Below are 17361 nucleotides of genomic sequence, written 5' to 3' on the forward strand. Positions count from 1 at the left end.
AGCCTTTCTTATTTTGTCATCCCAGCTGATTAACAGTAGGAGTAAGGAATCCATTATAATGAATGTAACCACAAAATGAAATTCATCTCCCAAAGTACTGCATGTAATTCTGCTCAGTTAGAATCCATGCTCCAGTACTTAACTCTCCCCGTGTTTTGGGTGATCCTGTTGGCCACTTGCTGAGATGCCTTTCCAACTTTCCTATTCTTAATTTTTTGAGATCTTCATTGAGGTACAATTTACCAATTTTAAGTGTGTAACTTGACATACATTTGACAAATGTATAAATATGTGTAATCACAACAATCAAGACCTAGAACACTTCCATCACCCCAAAAAGTTCCTTCATGCCTCTTTAAAGTTGGTACCCTCTTACTTTGCCTTCTGTAGAGTATCATATAAATGTAAGTATATATAGTTCTTCTGCTTCCAGCTTCTTTTACTTAGCAAAATGCTTATGCAATTCATCCGTGTTGATGCATGCATCGATAGTTCCTTCCATTTACTGCTGAGTAGTGCTCCACTGCACAGATCTACCATAGCCTGTTCTCTCCAGTCTGTTTCTCATCAGTTTCTAGCTATTAAGAATAATCCTACTCTAAACATTAACACATAAGCCTTTTTGTTTATATATGATGCCATTTCTCTTGGGCAAATATCCAGGGATGAAATTGCTGAGTTGTAAGTTATCTTTTTAAGAACTCCAACACTGTTTTCCAAATGGCTGCACCATTTTGCATTCCAAAGATTAATATATTAGAGTTCCCATTACTCCACATCTTTCCCAAAACTTGGTATAGTCAGTCTTAACATCAGCCATTCTCGAGGATGTGCAGTACTCTCTTGTGGCCTTACTTTTCATCTCCTTAATGACTAATGATGTTGAGAAGACTATTGTGTACTTATTAGTCATTATACATCTTCTTCAATGAAGCATCTCCTCAAATATTTTGCCTATGTTTTTTCCACTGAATTTGTTATTTTCTTCTTTATATATTCTTCAGATATATAAGAATTCTCTATATTTTGGATCTGATTATGCTCTGATAATGGATCAGACACATATTTTACTAATACTTTATTTCAGTCTATACAGCTTACCTTTTCATTTTATTAAAAATGTCTTTTGAAGAGTAAAATTTATAACTCGATGGAGCTAATTTATCTGTTTTTCTTTTTTCTTTTTTGGTTTATGCTTTTGGTGTCCTACCTAAAAAATTTTCACCTAGCCCAAGGCCAGTAAGATTTGCTTCTGGGTATTCTTCTAGAAGCTGTAGCTCTTACATTTCAATCTATGATCCATTTCAAGTTAATATTTGTAATGGTGTAATGGGTCAAGATTCAATATTTTTGAATATAGTCATGTTACTGTCCCAGTACTATTTGTTGAAAAGACTATCCTTTCCATAGGTTATTTTTTGGGTTATTTTTGTCAAAAATCTTTTGAGTTTGCACATATAAATCAATTTTTGTATTCTTTATTACATACCATTGACCTATATGTCTATCTTTATGCAAATACCAGAGTCCCTTATTTTCTGTAGTTTTATAGTCTTGAAATCAGAGGGAAAAAGTTCTCTTTGTTCTTTTTCAAAATTATTTTAGCTATTTTAGGCCCACTGGTAGATAATTTTATAGTCATCTTATTAATCTCCACTCCAGAAAAGGCCTGTCTGGATTTTCATAGCAATTGCATGGAGTCTTCAGATCAATTTGTGGTCTGCTACTCTAACAATGTTGATATTTCCAATTCATGAACATGATATATCTATCAATTTACTTAGGCCTTCATTAATTTTTCTCAGCAATGTTTCATAGTTTTTACTGTTCAGGTCTTGCACATAATAACACAGTTGCTTGAGTATTTAATATTTTGATGCTATTATAAATGATATCTACTCACCTATCTTTATATATATTAAATTTCAATTTCCAATTGTTCATTGGTAGTATGCAGCAATGACTGATTTTTATTGATCTTGTATTCTTTGACCTTGCTAGACTCACTTATTAATCATGTGGCTTTTTTTATAGATTCAATCATATTGCCTATAAATATTTACTTTTTCATTTCTAATCTATATGCCTTTATTTCCTTTTACTGCCTTTCTGAACTGGAAAGGACCTCTATTACAACACTGACTAACAGGAAGAGAGGCATTTCACTCTGTTCCTGATCTAAGCACAAAGCATTCAGTCTTTCACCATTAAATATGATGTTAGCTCTAATTTTTTTTTTTTTTTTGTAGATGCCCTTTATCGGCTAAGGAAGTACCCTTCTTTCCTATCTGCTGAGGGTTTTCATCATGAATGGATGTTGAATTCTGTCTGATGTCTTTTCTATATCTATTGAGATATCATAAATATTTCCTTTTATATGTATATTAATAAGGTGAATTTATTTGATTTCTTGAATGTTAAACCAACCCTGTATTTGTGGGATGAACCCTAATGGTTATGCTGTATGTATCCTTTTTGCATATTGCTGAATTCAATTAATTATTATAATTTTAAGGATTTCAGCTTGTATTATCAACAGGGAATCCTGACTGCTATTTTTATGTATTTTTATAATGCTTTTGCCTGGTTTTGGTGTCAGGGTAGTGCTGGCTTTCAAGAATAAGCTGGGAAGTGTTTATTCTTCTATTTTCTATACATGTTTGTGTAGAATTGCTGTTAATCTTATCAACTGCATTTTTCAGTTCACATATTGTATTTTTCACCACAAGTTTAATCTGGGTCTTCTTTATATCATCCATTTCTTTCCTTATCATGTTCAAGTCTTCTTCTATCCCAATGAAGATGTAGAATGTATTTATAATAGCTATTGTAATGTCTTTGTCTGCTAATTCTATCATGTTTCATATCTAGGTCTGTTCTCACTGTTTAGATTTTTTTCCTGGTTAATGATGTATTTTCTTCTTTATTTGTATGCCTGGTAATCATTCACTGGATGTCAAACATTGTGCATTTTTACATCTTTGTGTGCTAGAATTTGGTTGTAGTCCTTTAAATATCATTAGATTTATTTTAATAGTGGATATTGTTAACTGGGGCCAATTTATTCTTTTTGAGGATTGCTTTCAACATTTGTTAAGGATGGTTCCAGAGCAGCCTTTTGTCTAGAACTAATTTTATGCCACTACTGACACAGTACTGCTCTGAGGACTCTACTGCACATCCCATGTATTAACACGGTTTTTCTAATCTGGTCAATGGAAATCTGAGCTACTTTGGGTCCTATGTGAGAGCCAAGCATTGTTCTAATCCTTTCTGGTGGTTCTTTCCTCTGCCTTGGATAGTTTCCTCCCATGCCGGTACAGAGCAGGTGTCCATGGAGGTTCCTCTGTATATCTCTGGAGTACTCTCTCTGTGAAGCTGCCTCCTCTGTGGTATTTTGTCCACAAATTCTAGGTTCCTTGTCTTCCTTGAACTCCAAACTCTGTTTCCTAAATTCTAAGGGACTCTCCTTCTTTTCTAGGTTCCCCCTTCCTTGTACTATAACCTAGAAATTATTTTCTGGTAGCAAGTTGGGCAACAATGATTATTTATTTTCCTTCTCTTAAGGATCACTGCCCTATGCCATCTGTCGTCTAGTGTCTGAAAAACATTGGTTGGTCAATTTTCTAATGGTTTAAATTGAGAGGAAATATATCATGGCCAGAAGTGGAAGTCTTAACCTTCTTTTAAAATGTCCAAACCCTATATATCCTTTAAGACCTGCACCAGGTCTAATTTATTTCTTGTAAATCATCTAAAATAATCTAATTTCTCATTCCTTCTCTCAATTCATAATCTTAATCATCTACAACTGTTCACCATTTAGCAATTGATATCATATTAGATTGAATCAAATGAAACTTGCTGTTTTTACAGGTCAACAACCATCTAGTATCAGCAATTATATGTTTCATTCTAATTGTTTCACCTTCTAGAGTGTAAGTACACAGAGGCAGTATTTCACGTTTCTTAAAAATTTCAAATGAACCCATCACATGGTTTACACAAGGTATACTAAAAGTATTATGAGACTAATTAAAGCTATCTTTTTCTAGCAGATTACTTACAGTAAGAGGATTTTACTGATTTGACAGAATTTCAAATAGTCAAAAATCCAGTATGTCAGCTTTTCTTGGTTTCTCATTTAATAGATATAAAAGTCCTTAGTAGGGATTTTAAGATCCTCATGTAGGCTAACGACTAGGCCAATAACATGATGATATGGAAAGAATGAGAGTCAGAAGCAAGGGGCTGCTAAGTGGTTAACAATTCTCTTAAAAATGTAATAACAGGTTTCAAAAAGGACTTAAAAATACAACAGTAAAATAAGGAGTGGCAGACCTCAAAACTAAAACCAGACATTCAACAAATACTCACTGCCTGCCTATTATGTGCCAGGCATTGCAGTCAACACAGTCAACTGGGTAAGTTGGTGCCTTATATTCTTTGGAGTAGAGATAATAAGCAGCTAAAAAAGCAAATATATAATATACACCCATAATGAGATAAATGCTGTAAGAGGGAAAAAAGAGAAAGAAGCAGGATAAGGAGTTAAAGAGAGATGGCCAAAAGAGTTGGAAAATGATCAGAAAAGGTCTCTCTGAGGAAGCGATATCTGAGCAGAGGCCTGAATGAAATGTGAGTGAAGGAAGCATTTTTGGGGAGAGGCCTTACAGAGGGAGAATATGACAACTGCAGAGGCCCTGAGGCAGGAGACTGCCTAGCAAGTTTAATTAAATTGTAGCTGAATATACCTTACTGAGGGGGCACATTTCAAGAGGGGGAAGAGACACATTGAAAGGCTGGGTATTACACGGCCTGGGAAATGTCAGTGATTGAGGCTTTGAAATTTGTTCTAAGTGTGATGGGAAGCCTAAAGGGTTATGAGCAAGGTAAACACATGATTTAATTCACATTTTAAAGGATCTTTTTGGACTTTATATGAAGACTAGATTATAGGGGCAGCAAGAGTGGAAGTAAAGGTTTATTGTAATTCCAGTGTGCCTCCACATTACTAACCAACCTAACTACTAAGCACTCTAATTCTCCCACTGTTACCATGTGTACATTTGAGCCAACCTGGCTCCTTTTCTTTTCCCTCTTTCTTAACTGGCTTTAGAAGTCTCCCAAGAAGCCTCTGTGTTAATCCTGCTTTACATACTTCTCCAGCTGTAAGCAGACAAAGGAAGGAATAGCTCCCAAAGAGAGAACAGTCTCTATTCTAGGGTCACCTGGAACAAACGGGTGAGAAGAAATGGAAGCAACAAAAACTTGCTCCCATGTGCTTCCTAAGCCTGCACTACAGATATAACACACTGTTTTGCAGTTAGCATCAGCATATTCTACTAAACATTGAATTCCAAAAGTTAAAGAGCTTAAAGGAAGCAAATAAACAGACTAACCTTCTGTGTCTGTAGCACTGTTGATGACATTAGATAGTTTGGTTTTCAAGCTTGTATATGTCATGGAGTTTCTCACATCACTCTCATAGCGGCCGGTGCCCAGGGATACTATGCACTCCAGTGGGACATCTGGCCAAAGACATTTACACTCATGCATTGCCAATGCTGAAGGGTTATTCAGAAGCAAACCTCCATCCTGTAAAATGTAAGTCAAAAAAATATAGTACAAAACTCACAGAAGTGGAATTGTGTTTTCAAATATGAAAATAAAAATTTATATTTTAACCATTTAAAATTTACTCACAGGGAGCATTTGTAATGTATATAATTATCAAGGCACTATGTTGTACATCTGAAACCAATATGTTGTATATCAACTACATTTCAAATATAAAAAATTAATTTTAAAAAATTTACTTACAGGGAAAGCTGAACTATGTAATAAACCAAACAAATTATTGAAAAACAAGAGGCTCCTTAAAGGTGAATTTATTTTACATACCACAGCTGCAAAAAAAAATCATGTGAAAACTCACTAACCAAAATTTCCTATTATGAAAGTTTGAGCTTCCTGGATTGCATTGCATATTTGCTCAAAACTATAAAATGAACTTCATGTGCTGCTTTTTAAAGATACATTATCCTTGTTTGGTGATTACTATAGAGTCTATATAAAAACTAACAAAAGAGTGGTGGTTCTACCAAACTATTAAAACAAATACTTCTTTCACAAGTGAAATATAACCAAATCAACTCAACTAATTTAAGTTGAAATTTTATTAATAATACTTCAAAGTATCGCATTCACTGTAATGCAGATGTAACTTAAACAAAGTAGGCAAACTTGTATTTCTAAGCTTTTATCAATAACTATTATTTTGAAGAATTCAAAATGAAAGAAGGGTAAAATATGTTGATACAGTACTGTGAAAATGTATTCAAATAAAAGTATATAATCAATCTTGCATTCCCAGGTACTAGCATTCAATTTGAAAAGCTGTAAACTGTTAGAAATTATTCCTTTCTAAAAAGCCCAATCTTCCTCCTGTAACCTTTCCCAGTAATTCTAGATTTTGCATTTTGAAGCTATCCAGAATTGGTCATCTTCTAATCCTGTAGCCTAGCCATACATGAATCATTTCAGCTTTTTGGACAAGTCGCATTCCCTTGCCTTCACGTCTTTGCCTATGTTGTCCTCTCACTCAACACGCTCTTTCCCCAGTGCCCTTCTTTACTCAACTAACTCCCAGTTATTCCTCAGAACATGTACCAGGAATCATTTATTATAGCAAGAACCTAGCTGAAATAATGCTAACATATTGAGTAGAAAACAATCTGTTATTATAAAACCTTGCTGAATAGGCTAGCACAGTTTTTAAAAAGTATTTTGAGAAATGTCTTCCATAAGGATAGGAAGAGAAGTACAACCTCAACTGTCATGCAACAATGCATGATATACTCTAAATGAAGGAGCCATTATCACAGTAATTCGAATATTTTCGAGCAAAGATATTTAACAAACCAACTTCTTTTTCTTGTAGAACATACATTTCTTCAGAATTCTTTTTTAATGCACTAATAGAGTAAAACCAAGGCAATCTAGAATCTTTGGTCACTTTGCATAACAGAGTTTTCCTTGGAGCAGAGTTCATGTGTGTGTGTGTATAAAACTCTGCAATAAGCCATATACTTTTAAAAAAACAATAAAATAATGGCATTTTAATTTTTTCTCAGAGATTCGAGATCGTGGGGGAAAAACACAGATTAGGAATACTGATATTTATAATTCTAATTTCAGCCCTTCTACCTACTAGCCCTTTGGTAGAGGCATAATGACTTTTAAAATAAGGTTTAATTAGATAATTTCTAACATCCCTTCCAGTTCTAAAATTTGCTGATAAGGTGTTTTCTTGAGTATTGACACAAACACACATAATTTAAAATGGGCTCAATGGCAACTTATTTTAGGATTGGCCCTAGAACTTTAAAAAAGTCTTTGTTGAGAGCTTCCTTTTCCAAAAATCTGCAAGTTTCTGATAAAGGTAAAAAGCAGCACACGCAGCAGTGGAAGGATCAGAGACAGACTTCTCCTGAGTGATGTCCCTTCCATGTGGGAGCCACCTACCCACACCACTCCCGGTGCTGTGCTCTCCGGCTTGAGGGCCCATGAAAAACACGAGGCATGACTCGGCCCTACTGAAGTAGACTACTGTTTTAATTTCTCAAAGAATGTGAAGAAGAACCCTTTTTGGGTTCTTCACCCTTTTTGTAAATTTATGCTGTTAATTAGGGGATTTATCTCACAAATCACAGATATCAATGATAGCTCTTCATTTTAAGCATCACAAAAACAACTTCTTCAAAAATGTGTATCTCCAACAAGACTCTGGTTGGGTCAGATTACACTAGAAGGCAGCAATACAGCAATGTTCCCAAATGGTAACTACATTCCCAGAGAAAGTCAGTTGGCTCTTTAGTTATGAAACAGCCGATCTGAAGCTAATGGTCCTTTATCAGAGCATGTGTCATTCATCCCCGACTGCAGCTTTGGGATACCTCTGGGATAACAGCGATGCACATGGCTGTGGGGACCCTCAGAAAAGCTGTTGTGTCACATTTTCATTGCTTTTTCTATTCTCCATTTGAGGCTGGGTGGTTTGCTACCACTTCCAATCCAATTTCTACCTCCCCTGAGTTGCCAATCTCCACAACTCTCTAACTACATCTCTTCAAAAGAATGTGTCTTATGTTTCCACATCCATGACTTTAATAAAAAGAGGCTATCCTTTTAAAAGATTGTCAACAAGGCACATTATTCCTAGGCCCACCGTATTTCAGGTCTTTGGCTCTTTTCATAAACATCCCTTTGTGGCTGAGATATGCTTACAGACTGTCTCTGAAACCTAAAGATTGCACAAACCAGGTCTGTGAATGGCCCCAGGTCTGGGACAGAAAAAAAGGCGGTGGGGTGGGGCTCGCCTTGTTTGCTGCCTGACAGGCAGGTAGCCTAAGAACAGTGAAGCCCCTCTCACTTTCTAGGCTCAGGAGAAGGGCAATTTGTACCAGGAACAGAATGAGGAAATAGTAGCGCACATGCTAGCACTAAACGTATCATTATCATGGATTCGAAAAACTTAATTCTCAGTGTACACCTTAGTATAATATAGTTAAATGCTATAGTAATATAGTTATTCAGTGTTTCTTTTAGACCATTTTTAGTCTAAATCCACTTGGAAATTCATGTTCTTTAAAGGCCCTGTATATTGGCTTTGTAAAGTCAATCCAGACAGAATAAATCATCATTTCCTCATCACTGTCAACAGCTACCAACCTCCAAATCACTCTTCCTCATTCAACAAATTAGTCAGCACCAGGCTCACCGATTTCCTTTCTGCTCCATGTACGTGGGGTAGAAATTCTTTATGCCACCGCATGTGACTTCACATCTCTACTACAGCTTGGACTCTGATTCCTCAATCCTCTTATTCTCAAAAACTATTCTTTCACCTACTCTCCAAGGTTACACGTTAGCTCTTGTTATAAAAATGAATGGAACCATACAGTATAGTCTTTTAAGTCTGATTTCTTTCACCTAGAATAATGCTCCTGCAATATATTCATGCCACTGCCTATGTAATTCATTCCTTTTTACTGCTGACAATTAGTTCATTATTCAGACGTATCACAGTTTGTTTGCTCATTCATCAGTTTAAATGAAACTATTTCTAAATTTAGTTATCTTTATATATCTGTTAAAATAGGCTAGGTTTTGAATTGTTTAACTTCGTAAAAATATTCTTGAATTCTTTAAATGTATGTAGTAATAATTATTTCCCAAAGGCCTTCTCAAGTACAAATTTGAATTAATCCTTTCAACTTTTTCCTTTGTTTTTCAATTAATAAGATATAAGAATGATACCCATCCCATAATAGAAGTAAAATATTTCATTTCCAATTCAGCAAAAAAGTTCTCTTTTATTAGACTATTTTTATCTCCAATTCTACAGTTATACTCTGTGTAGCTTCTAATCATCTGGGTATTGTAGATGAAACACTTCTTCATTATTATAAAGGCTTATAAAAAGGATCAGAAAAGACAAAAAAGTTAAAGACGGGGAAAATGAAGTTTAGCAAGAATTGACAATAGTAAAATCAATTCCAAATCAAATAGTTGCCAATAGTTTCAATAACCAAGATTGAAAGTAAATTCCTGTTCCTTAAACTTTACCTGATTTCAATTAAAAAAAACACACAAAGAATTTAAGATTTTTGGTATTCACTCTAGTCCAGGGGCGAAGAATACCATCCCTTGTTAAGCTCTGTTTATAGTTAGCTTCCTCTTGTCAAATGCCTCTTCTATTAGTAAGTCATTAGGCTAATGTTAGGTCTATGGTATTTCCTGTAGCCTTGCCATTCATTTAAGTATTCATACTCAAACTTATTTATTTTTTGTGTACTTGGTATTTCACAGGTACACGTCTAGATGTTGAGGTAAAACAGAGTTGAGAAATGAATTGATTAGATAATTTGCTACTTATCTCTTAGAGGTACACACAGGATTCTGTTTTAACTGCAGTATATCATGAATGTGCTTAATAGCATGAAATGTGGATACTTTTTACTGCTTTTAACATACATTTAATCCTTTCATCAATCAGAGTACCTGCCAGAAAACAGCCAGTGGACAATGCGAATGTCTCCTAATCATCTCATCTTAGCCTTTTATGTTAGGGTTTTAAAAAAAATTTGTTTTTTATTATGGTAAAATATACAAAATACAAATCAGTGGTAATAATTACATACCAATTGTTTTACAACCATCACCACTATCTATTTTCAACAGTTTTATCACCCCAAACAGAAACTCTGTGATCATTAAGCAATCATCCTCCTTTCTCCCCTCTCCATCCCATTTCTATCCTAATCAACTATTCATTCTTTATACATCAGCTCAGATGAAAACTTCTTTGTAAAGCCAATCCTGACAGGATAAATCCTATCTTCTACACTACTTAACCATGTAAATATTTTTATTACTTAATTTATCATCTCATTCTACAACAGTGTTTATACAGTCTAGTTTGAGCTATTTGAGGGTGGGATCCAAGAAACACAAACAGCATGCTAGCAGTTATTAAAAACCTTTACATTCTTCAGAGCTAACCTAGTGCTTGGCACTGAGGAAGCACTTACTATATTTCCATCTAGTTATAATGAAAATGATCAGCTGTGACTTGGCATGGGCTGAATTTGGCAGGTGTTAGCTAGGCTCTTTCTGCTAAAAACACTCTTTCCCTAGGAACATTTATATGAAATATAGTAATTCCTTTTAGGCTAATGTATCTTGAGTTCTGAAAATATTCTTTTAAAATGTAATTAAGGTCTAACAGAAATAATATACTAGAATCTGTCATCAAAACCTTTAGTGCAAACTAAACTATTAGGCTTTATCTCTAAAGACAGAGAATGAATGATTTAATTTTGGAGGTGGAGATAGAAAAAGATAAAAGAGAAACAATATGTATATGTCCAAACTCCTCAAATATGTATAAATATGTATATATCAATTATACTGCAATAAAGCTGGCTAAAACAGAGAGAGAGAGAGACAGACAGAGAAAGAGAGAGGAGGGACAATTTTGTATAAAAAGTGCTATTTAAAATAAGTATGATGCAATGTGGGTGGGAGAGAGATGTAATATATTGAAAGCTACTCAAACATAATTCTTCCCAGTTTATAGTTTTCTAGGACATGTAATAAATAAATCTTGTAAATACTATAATAATATTCTTCTCTTTTTAGTCAAAGGCAAATGAAATTTACCCATCTACCTACTCATACCTCTGAATTAAATCACTACATTCAATTAACTGCTCAAATAGAGTATTAATCTATAATTTATACTCTATTTGATTCCAGGGATATGAGGTAACTTATACTAAAACATATGTCAGACATGACAGTTAAAAGGGCTTTTAAAAATGAAATGAGAAAAAAACTAATAAAATTATTCAAAGAACTTAATAGAACTGTAATAAGTAAGAACCGTATTTTAGTTTTAAACTTGACAACTTCTGAAAGGGTGGAAAGGGACTTTGCTTGAATGTTTTCTTTGCTTAAGCAATCAAGATTATTCACACCTTGATTATTCTAATCAATCTTTCATGGTGTCTTTTGAGGAGGATAATATCCCACTTTTTCCTTAAGTATATGCAATAAGCAAAATATTTACTTAAACAGGGTTTGCTTAGATTGCAAATTTTATTTGAATATGCTCATTAAGTTAGATGTATCCATCTTTCTGGGGTCAAGTCACTGATGTACATGAAAGTATATTCTCTGAATGTGGTTATATGCTTCACATGAAATTTATATGCAAAGTTATTTTAATCTTAGCTCAATCTAAGTTCAAAGATTATGGTCATCAATATAAAAATGGTTAAGCATGAAAAGAAGTATCACTAGTCTATCTGAAATGGAGAAAGAACTGCTGAATTACTTTTGGCTTGCTATATATATTCTATAGGACTAAATTAAACTTTAGAACTACTTCCTCTTAGATAAAGAATAATTAGCAAATGAAATTAACTTCTTTTGAAGTCTGGGAACATATGGTCCTGAAATGCAGTAACTTGTCATGTGAGACTTTCACTGATACTTGGCATAACTGCAGTTTTGTAGTATAACAACCACTACAAGGCTTTAAATAATAAATCTTAACTACTATATTTTGAATACATTGTTTCAATTATTTCTCCATTTATGCCATAGTGAAAATACTATAAGAATATGGAGAAATAATTGTTAAAAACAGTAAGCTACATATTAAAATAAAAAGCTTATTTCTGACCAATCAATGTCAAAAAGAAATCCTACAGCCAGCACTTTCTGCCCTGAGTGGGTAGAAGAAAGAAGAGAAAAGCAGAAGGGGAAGTGCCTTACATAATTCAACAATGACTGACTTGACAAAGTAAGAAATAGTCTGAATTGACTCCGAAGGCAAAAGGAATCCTATTTTAATCTCTTAACTACAAAGATTATGACATTTCTTCTAGAAAGGTAGAAAGAAAATGGGATAACAAATAGTAACATTTAAAAATACTTCTAAAGCTACTGTATAAAAATATAAAAGAAAATAAGTTGATAAAATGTTTTAGTTATTATAACCCTGACACATGCAAATTAAAATGATATAGTTGATATGTAGCTTATATAGATACATGCATGACCTTCTGAATATCTGAAAAATCCTTGTCAAAATAGTTTTTTTCCCAATCTGGTACCAAATTAATAAAGAAAGCACACATACTTCATGACTAGAAAGGAAAGTTGAGGTTAATAACACCATCAAAAGAGACTGATTTTTAAATAGGACATCACATGAAAAGGATATATAAAATATATATATTTTTTGGAAGGGGCAACTCAAAAAGGTTATTGACTTTTTTTTATCATTTAGTATAAGCTATGAGTGAAGATTTCCATAAGTAGTGGGAGAAACTTGACAGAGAAAAAGCTTACAATAAATTAATGAGTGTACATACCAGAAAAAGAATTACCAGAAATACTCAATTTTACAGATCACTTTGCCAAAAATTTAAAAACAGCATAATTATAGATAGTATCCTGTCACTTAACAGCTGTGATCCTAGTCCCATTACTTAAACTTTGTTAAGATTCCAATTCCTCATTTGTAAAATGGAAGTAATTCTATCTACCTTGGAAGTAGTGATGATTAAATGAAGTATAGTATGCAAAGGACTATACAAGTGTCTGGCACAAAGCTAACAGTGAATATTTACTATTGTTTTACTATATCCTCTCCTTCAAAAGATGTCCACCAAAACTGTCAAATAGATTGGGTTCTGCATTTTCAGGGACTGTGTTTCTTTTTAATTTTTATCACATTTGGTGGCCAATCATAAATTACTGCTTGATTTTTCTATCAATAAAATTATAAGAATTGCCTATGAGTTACATTATATAACATACAAAAAAATGTCCTAAAATCAAGCCCGAAGACTTAACTAAAAACAAACAAGTGAAATTAATTTACAAGTTAACTTAAAACAAAAACAAACAACAAATACAAATATCTTACTGCATAACTTTTACCACATAGAGACACAAAGAAGAAAATATCCTTGATTGATCCCTTTTTAATTCAGTGACATTTAATACATGCTGATTCCTTTTAATCACATAAAGTTTTAAAAAGATAAGCCTTAAAGTCAACTTACTTGATGAAGATCATTTCCCAGTGCGTACTCTGCAAAGTAGCCTGGAGCAGCGGAGGAGGCTCGGATGGCCTGCCACATTTTGTAGTGACAGCCTCCCAAATAGTGAGAGTTGATTCCAGGAAAATGACCATAGTTTCTGAACACAAAAGCTTTTGGCGTTATCCCTCTGTTTACTATGGTACTCACTGCAGCTACCTAGTGAGTTAAAAAGTGAACAATATCCCACTGCAAGCAGCAATATTTGGTATCAATAGAAATTAAATACTATTTAGTAGTAAGAATGAACAATCTACAACTCTACCCATCAAGATAAATGTGTAACAAAACCCATTAATGTTAAGGGACCAGATCTTTTTAAATAGGTATTTCTTTATGAGAAAATAGATACAAGGGCTGAAATATTTTTGAGAACTGTATTATACAATAATAAAAATCTTTTTGACTACAAGATTTGATTAGCTATTTAAAAATACATCACTAAGACATAAATTTGTAGACCTTTATGTAATAATTGATACAGCAGGAGTAGTAAGGTATAGCAACTACTTAAAGGTGAATAAACTATCTTCGTACCATCATTTGTTTCTGTGCTCTTTGAAAGCATCACAACTTTAGTAACTGAAATTTTTAACATTACACAAACTCTCAAGGCTTTCTGATCACAGTTAATAACTAGTAGCTGGGTAATTATCTTTATAAAGAAGAAGAATGCTGATCACTTTAGGTGTCAGATTTTATTGATGTCAGCTGAATTTATGTAAAATGCACTGTATTTATTAATGATCTTCAATATAAACTTAAGAATCTAAAAGGTATTGATGAGGCCAAAGCTGTTAGGTCCTGTGCTAAGCCCCACCAGGGGCCTGGGTGCTTTATGTTTTATAAGTCAAAGGTTATATCCCCAGTTCCTGTAATCCATGAGTGTCCCTAGGACACTGTGGGTAAGAGTTGGCCATACATGAAAATCTGGAGGGCATTTCTATTAACTGTATATAGACAGGCTGAATAAGTGTAGGCAGCAGCTCCATTTACCATGACTGAATTATTTTTTTCAGGTGTAAAATTCATTTACTTAAAGTTGGCAACTCTAAAACTTAAAAACAAACAAACAAGAAGCCCTGAAGATACAGGAGAAGAAACAATAGGTGCAGAGTGCATCCTACCATCCTCTCCAAAGAGCTATGTGCATCTCATTTCATGGCCTCAGAGGCTGTGCTGGTCTGATCTACCTCCAACTCCAGCCCTGTGATCCCTGGGCTCCAGTTTCCACGAACTGCATTTCGGTCCCTGAACTTCTCCGTGACTCCTCCTGTAAGGGTGGCTCCCTTTGCCAGGAACACTCCTACTCATCAGCCTTCACACTGAGATCTCTAATCTCATGTCCTGCAAGTACATGCATTCAGAAAACTGTTTTTGTGTTTCATAGTTCTTCTTTCAGGGAAACTATCTCATTTGTGTGATTATTTGATGAAGGCCTACTTTGCCCTATTGGACTATAAACTCCATATCTGCACTTACTCACTAGTGCATCCAATGTGCCTATAGTGCTGGTACACTGGGTGTACAATTAATATCTACAAAATGAATGAAAATATGAATAAGCAAGGGTGAATGAGCAAGAGAGGATGTAGAATTCAATTTTTCATGGTTACAGCTTGTTATCCAAGAGTAAATGTAAGCTCCATGGGATTAAAGATGGCAGCCTAAGAGGTGAGACAGAAACCTCCTCCTAAAACTAAATATAATATAAAAATATAATTAATACAAATAATCCTGAAAGAGCAACAGGAAAGAAGGCTGTGCCAGACTGCATACACCCAGAGAAAAGAACAGACCTCATGGAACAGGGTAGCATACCAAAGCTGTGACCCAAGCCCTTCCCCTACCCCAGCTCACTGGCAGGAGGAAGAGAAACGGAGCACGGAGGGAGTGGAGGCCTGAGACTCCTGAACACCCAGCCCTGGAGATCTGCTTTGGGAGCACGAACCTACATTGCATGGTGCTATGGTGATTAGTGGAGTTGGAAAGCTAAGACAGGCAGAATACCTGGAGAGACTGAGATTCCAGCTGCATGTGAAAAACAGGGATCGATATCTGGCTGCTCTGGACAGACAGAATGAGAGACTTCCCAACAGCGAGAGGTCTGCTAAAGGGGCAAGGACAGACAAAAGTGTCTGGGCGCACTCTGCCCAGCAAGTTGGGAACTCTCAGGAGCTTCAGGTACTCCATCCCCCTGGCTGGATATGCTGCTCCAAGGCCCCCCACCATGATACGCAGCCTGCTGTGCCTTCCTCCCCACCAGCCTGCATCTGGCTTGCAAACCCTGCCCTGGCATCAGAACAGCCGGAGGGAAGCCCTGTCTATAGCAGCTACAAATTCAAAGCATAGAGGCTTACACATGTGTGTTTGGCCCACTGGTTGTGGCAGTGGAGACAGGTATAGCAGCTGGGAAGCAGAAAACAGCTCTTTCCTCCCCCCAGGCACCAGCACTGTGCCCCTGCGACCCCTGACATCGCTCCAGGGGCTGAGCAGCTCCAGAGAGTAGAGCTTCTGGGCACTAGTGGGTGCCACATACAAATATGAAATGTCAAAGGAACCTGGTTCAAACAAAAATCTCACAAACACCAGAAAAAGTATCAAGTGAGACTGAACTAACCAATCTTCCTGAGATTTCAAAATAAAAATCATAAACATGCTACTGTAGGTACAGAAAAATATTCAAGAACTCAGGGATGAATTTAGGGCAGAGATCTAATCATTAAGAAACACAATGGAGAGTTTTAAAAGCAGATTAGATACAGTGGAGGAGACAATAAATCAAACAAATTAGAGAAGAGGAAAGCTGAAGCACAGAGAGAAAAAAGGATCTCTAAGAATGAACGAATATTGAGAGAACAGTGTGACCAATCCAAATGGTACAATATTCATATTACAGGGGTACCAGAAGAAGAGAGAGAAAAAGGGATAGAAAGTGTCTTTGAGGAGGTTAATTGCTGAAAACTTCCCCAATCTAGGGAAGGAAAGAGTCTCTCAGGCCATAGAGGTGCACAGATCTCCCAACACAAAGGACCCAAGGAAGACAACAACAAGACACATAATAATAAAAATGGCAAAGATCTAGGATAAGGACAGACTATTAAAAGCAGCCAAAGAGAGAAAAAATATCACACACAAAGGAAAGCCCATCAGGCTATCATCAGACTTCTCAGCAGAAACCTTACAGGCCAGAAGGGAGTGGCATGATGTATTTAAAGCAAGAAAGAAGAAGGACCTCAAACCAAGAATACTCCATCTAGCAAGATTATCATTTAAATTTGAAGGAGGAATTAAACAATTTCGAGATAAGCAAAAACTGAGAGAACTTAACTCCCACAAACTGTCTCGACAGTGCATTTTAGAGAAGTTTTCCTAAGGTTTAATAGCTATCACCAGAGGTAATAAAACCACAGAAAAGAAAGTGGAACAGCTAGTTAATAAGCAAATACAAAATTAAATCAACTACCCCCTAAGTCAGTCAAGGGATAGACAAAGAATAGAGAATATGATACTTAATATACAAAGAATGGAGGAAGAAGAAAAAGGAAAAAAAATAAAAGAACCTTTAGATTGTGTTTATAACAGCATAATAAGAGAGTTAAGTTAGATGGTTAGATAGTAAAGAAGCTACCCTTGAACCTTTGGTAACCACGAATCCAAAGCCTGCAATGGCAATAAGTAC

The 17361-nt window shown here is 35.2% G+C and overlaps 1 protein-coding gene across 2 annotated transcripts in view; it reads right to left on the bottom strand.

The window, feature by feature from the left end:
- Nucleotides 1-17361, bottom strand: part of PNPLA8 (patatin like domain 8, phospholipase A2) — a 48907-nt gene that overhangs the window by 1143 nt on the left and 30403 nt on the right. For both annotated transcript variants that reach the window (XM_037010882.2, XM_037010883.2), the window contains exons 8-9: nucleotides 13644-13838; nucleotides 5403-5598 (exon numbers count right to left, since the gene is read on the bottom strand). In XM_037010882.2, coding sequence (XP_036866777.2) covers nucleotides 5403-5598; nucleotides 13644-13838 — 391 coding nt within the window. The remainder of the gene's footprint in view (nucleotides 1-5402; nucleotides 5599-13643; nucleotides 13839-17361) is intronic.

This window comes from Manis javanica, chromosome 6 (assembly GCF_040802235.1).
Source record: "Manis javanica isolate MJ-LG chromosome 6, MJ_LKY, whole genome shotgun sequence".
Lineage (NCBI taxonomy): Eukaryota > Metazoa > Chordata > Mammalia > Pholidota > Manidae > Manis > Manis javanica.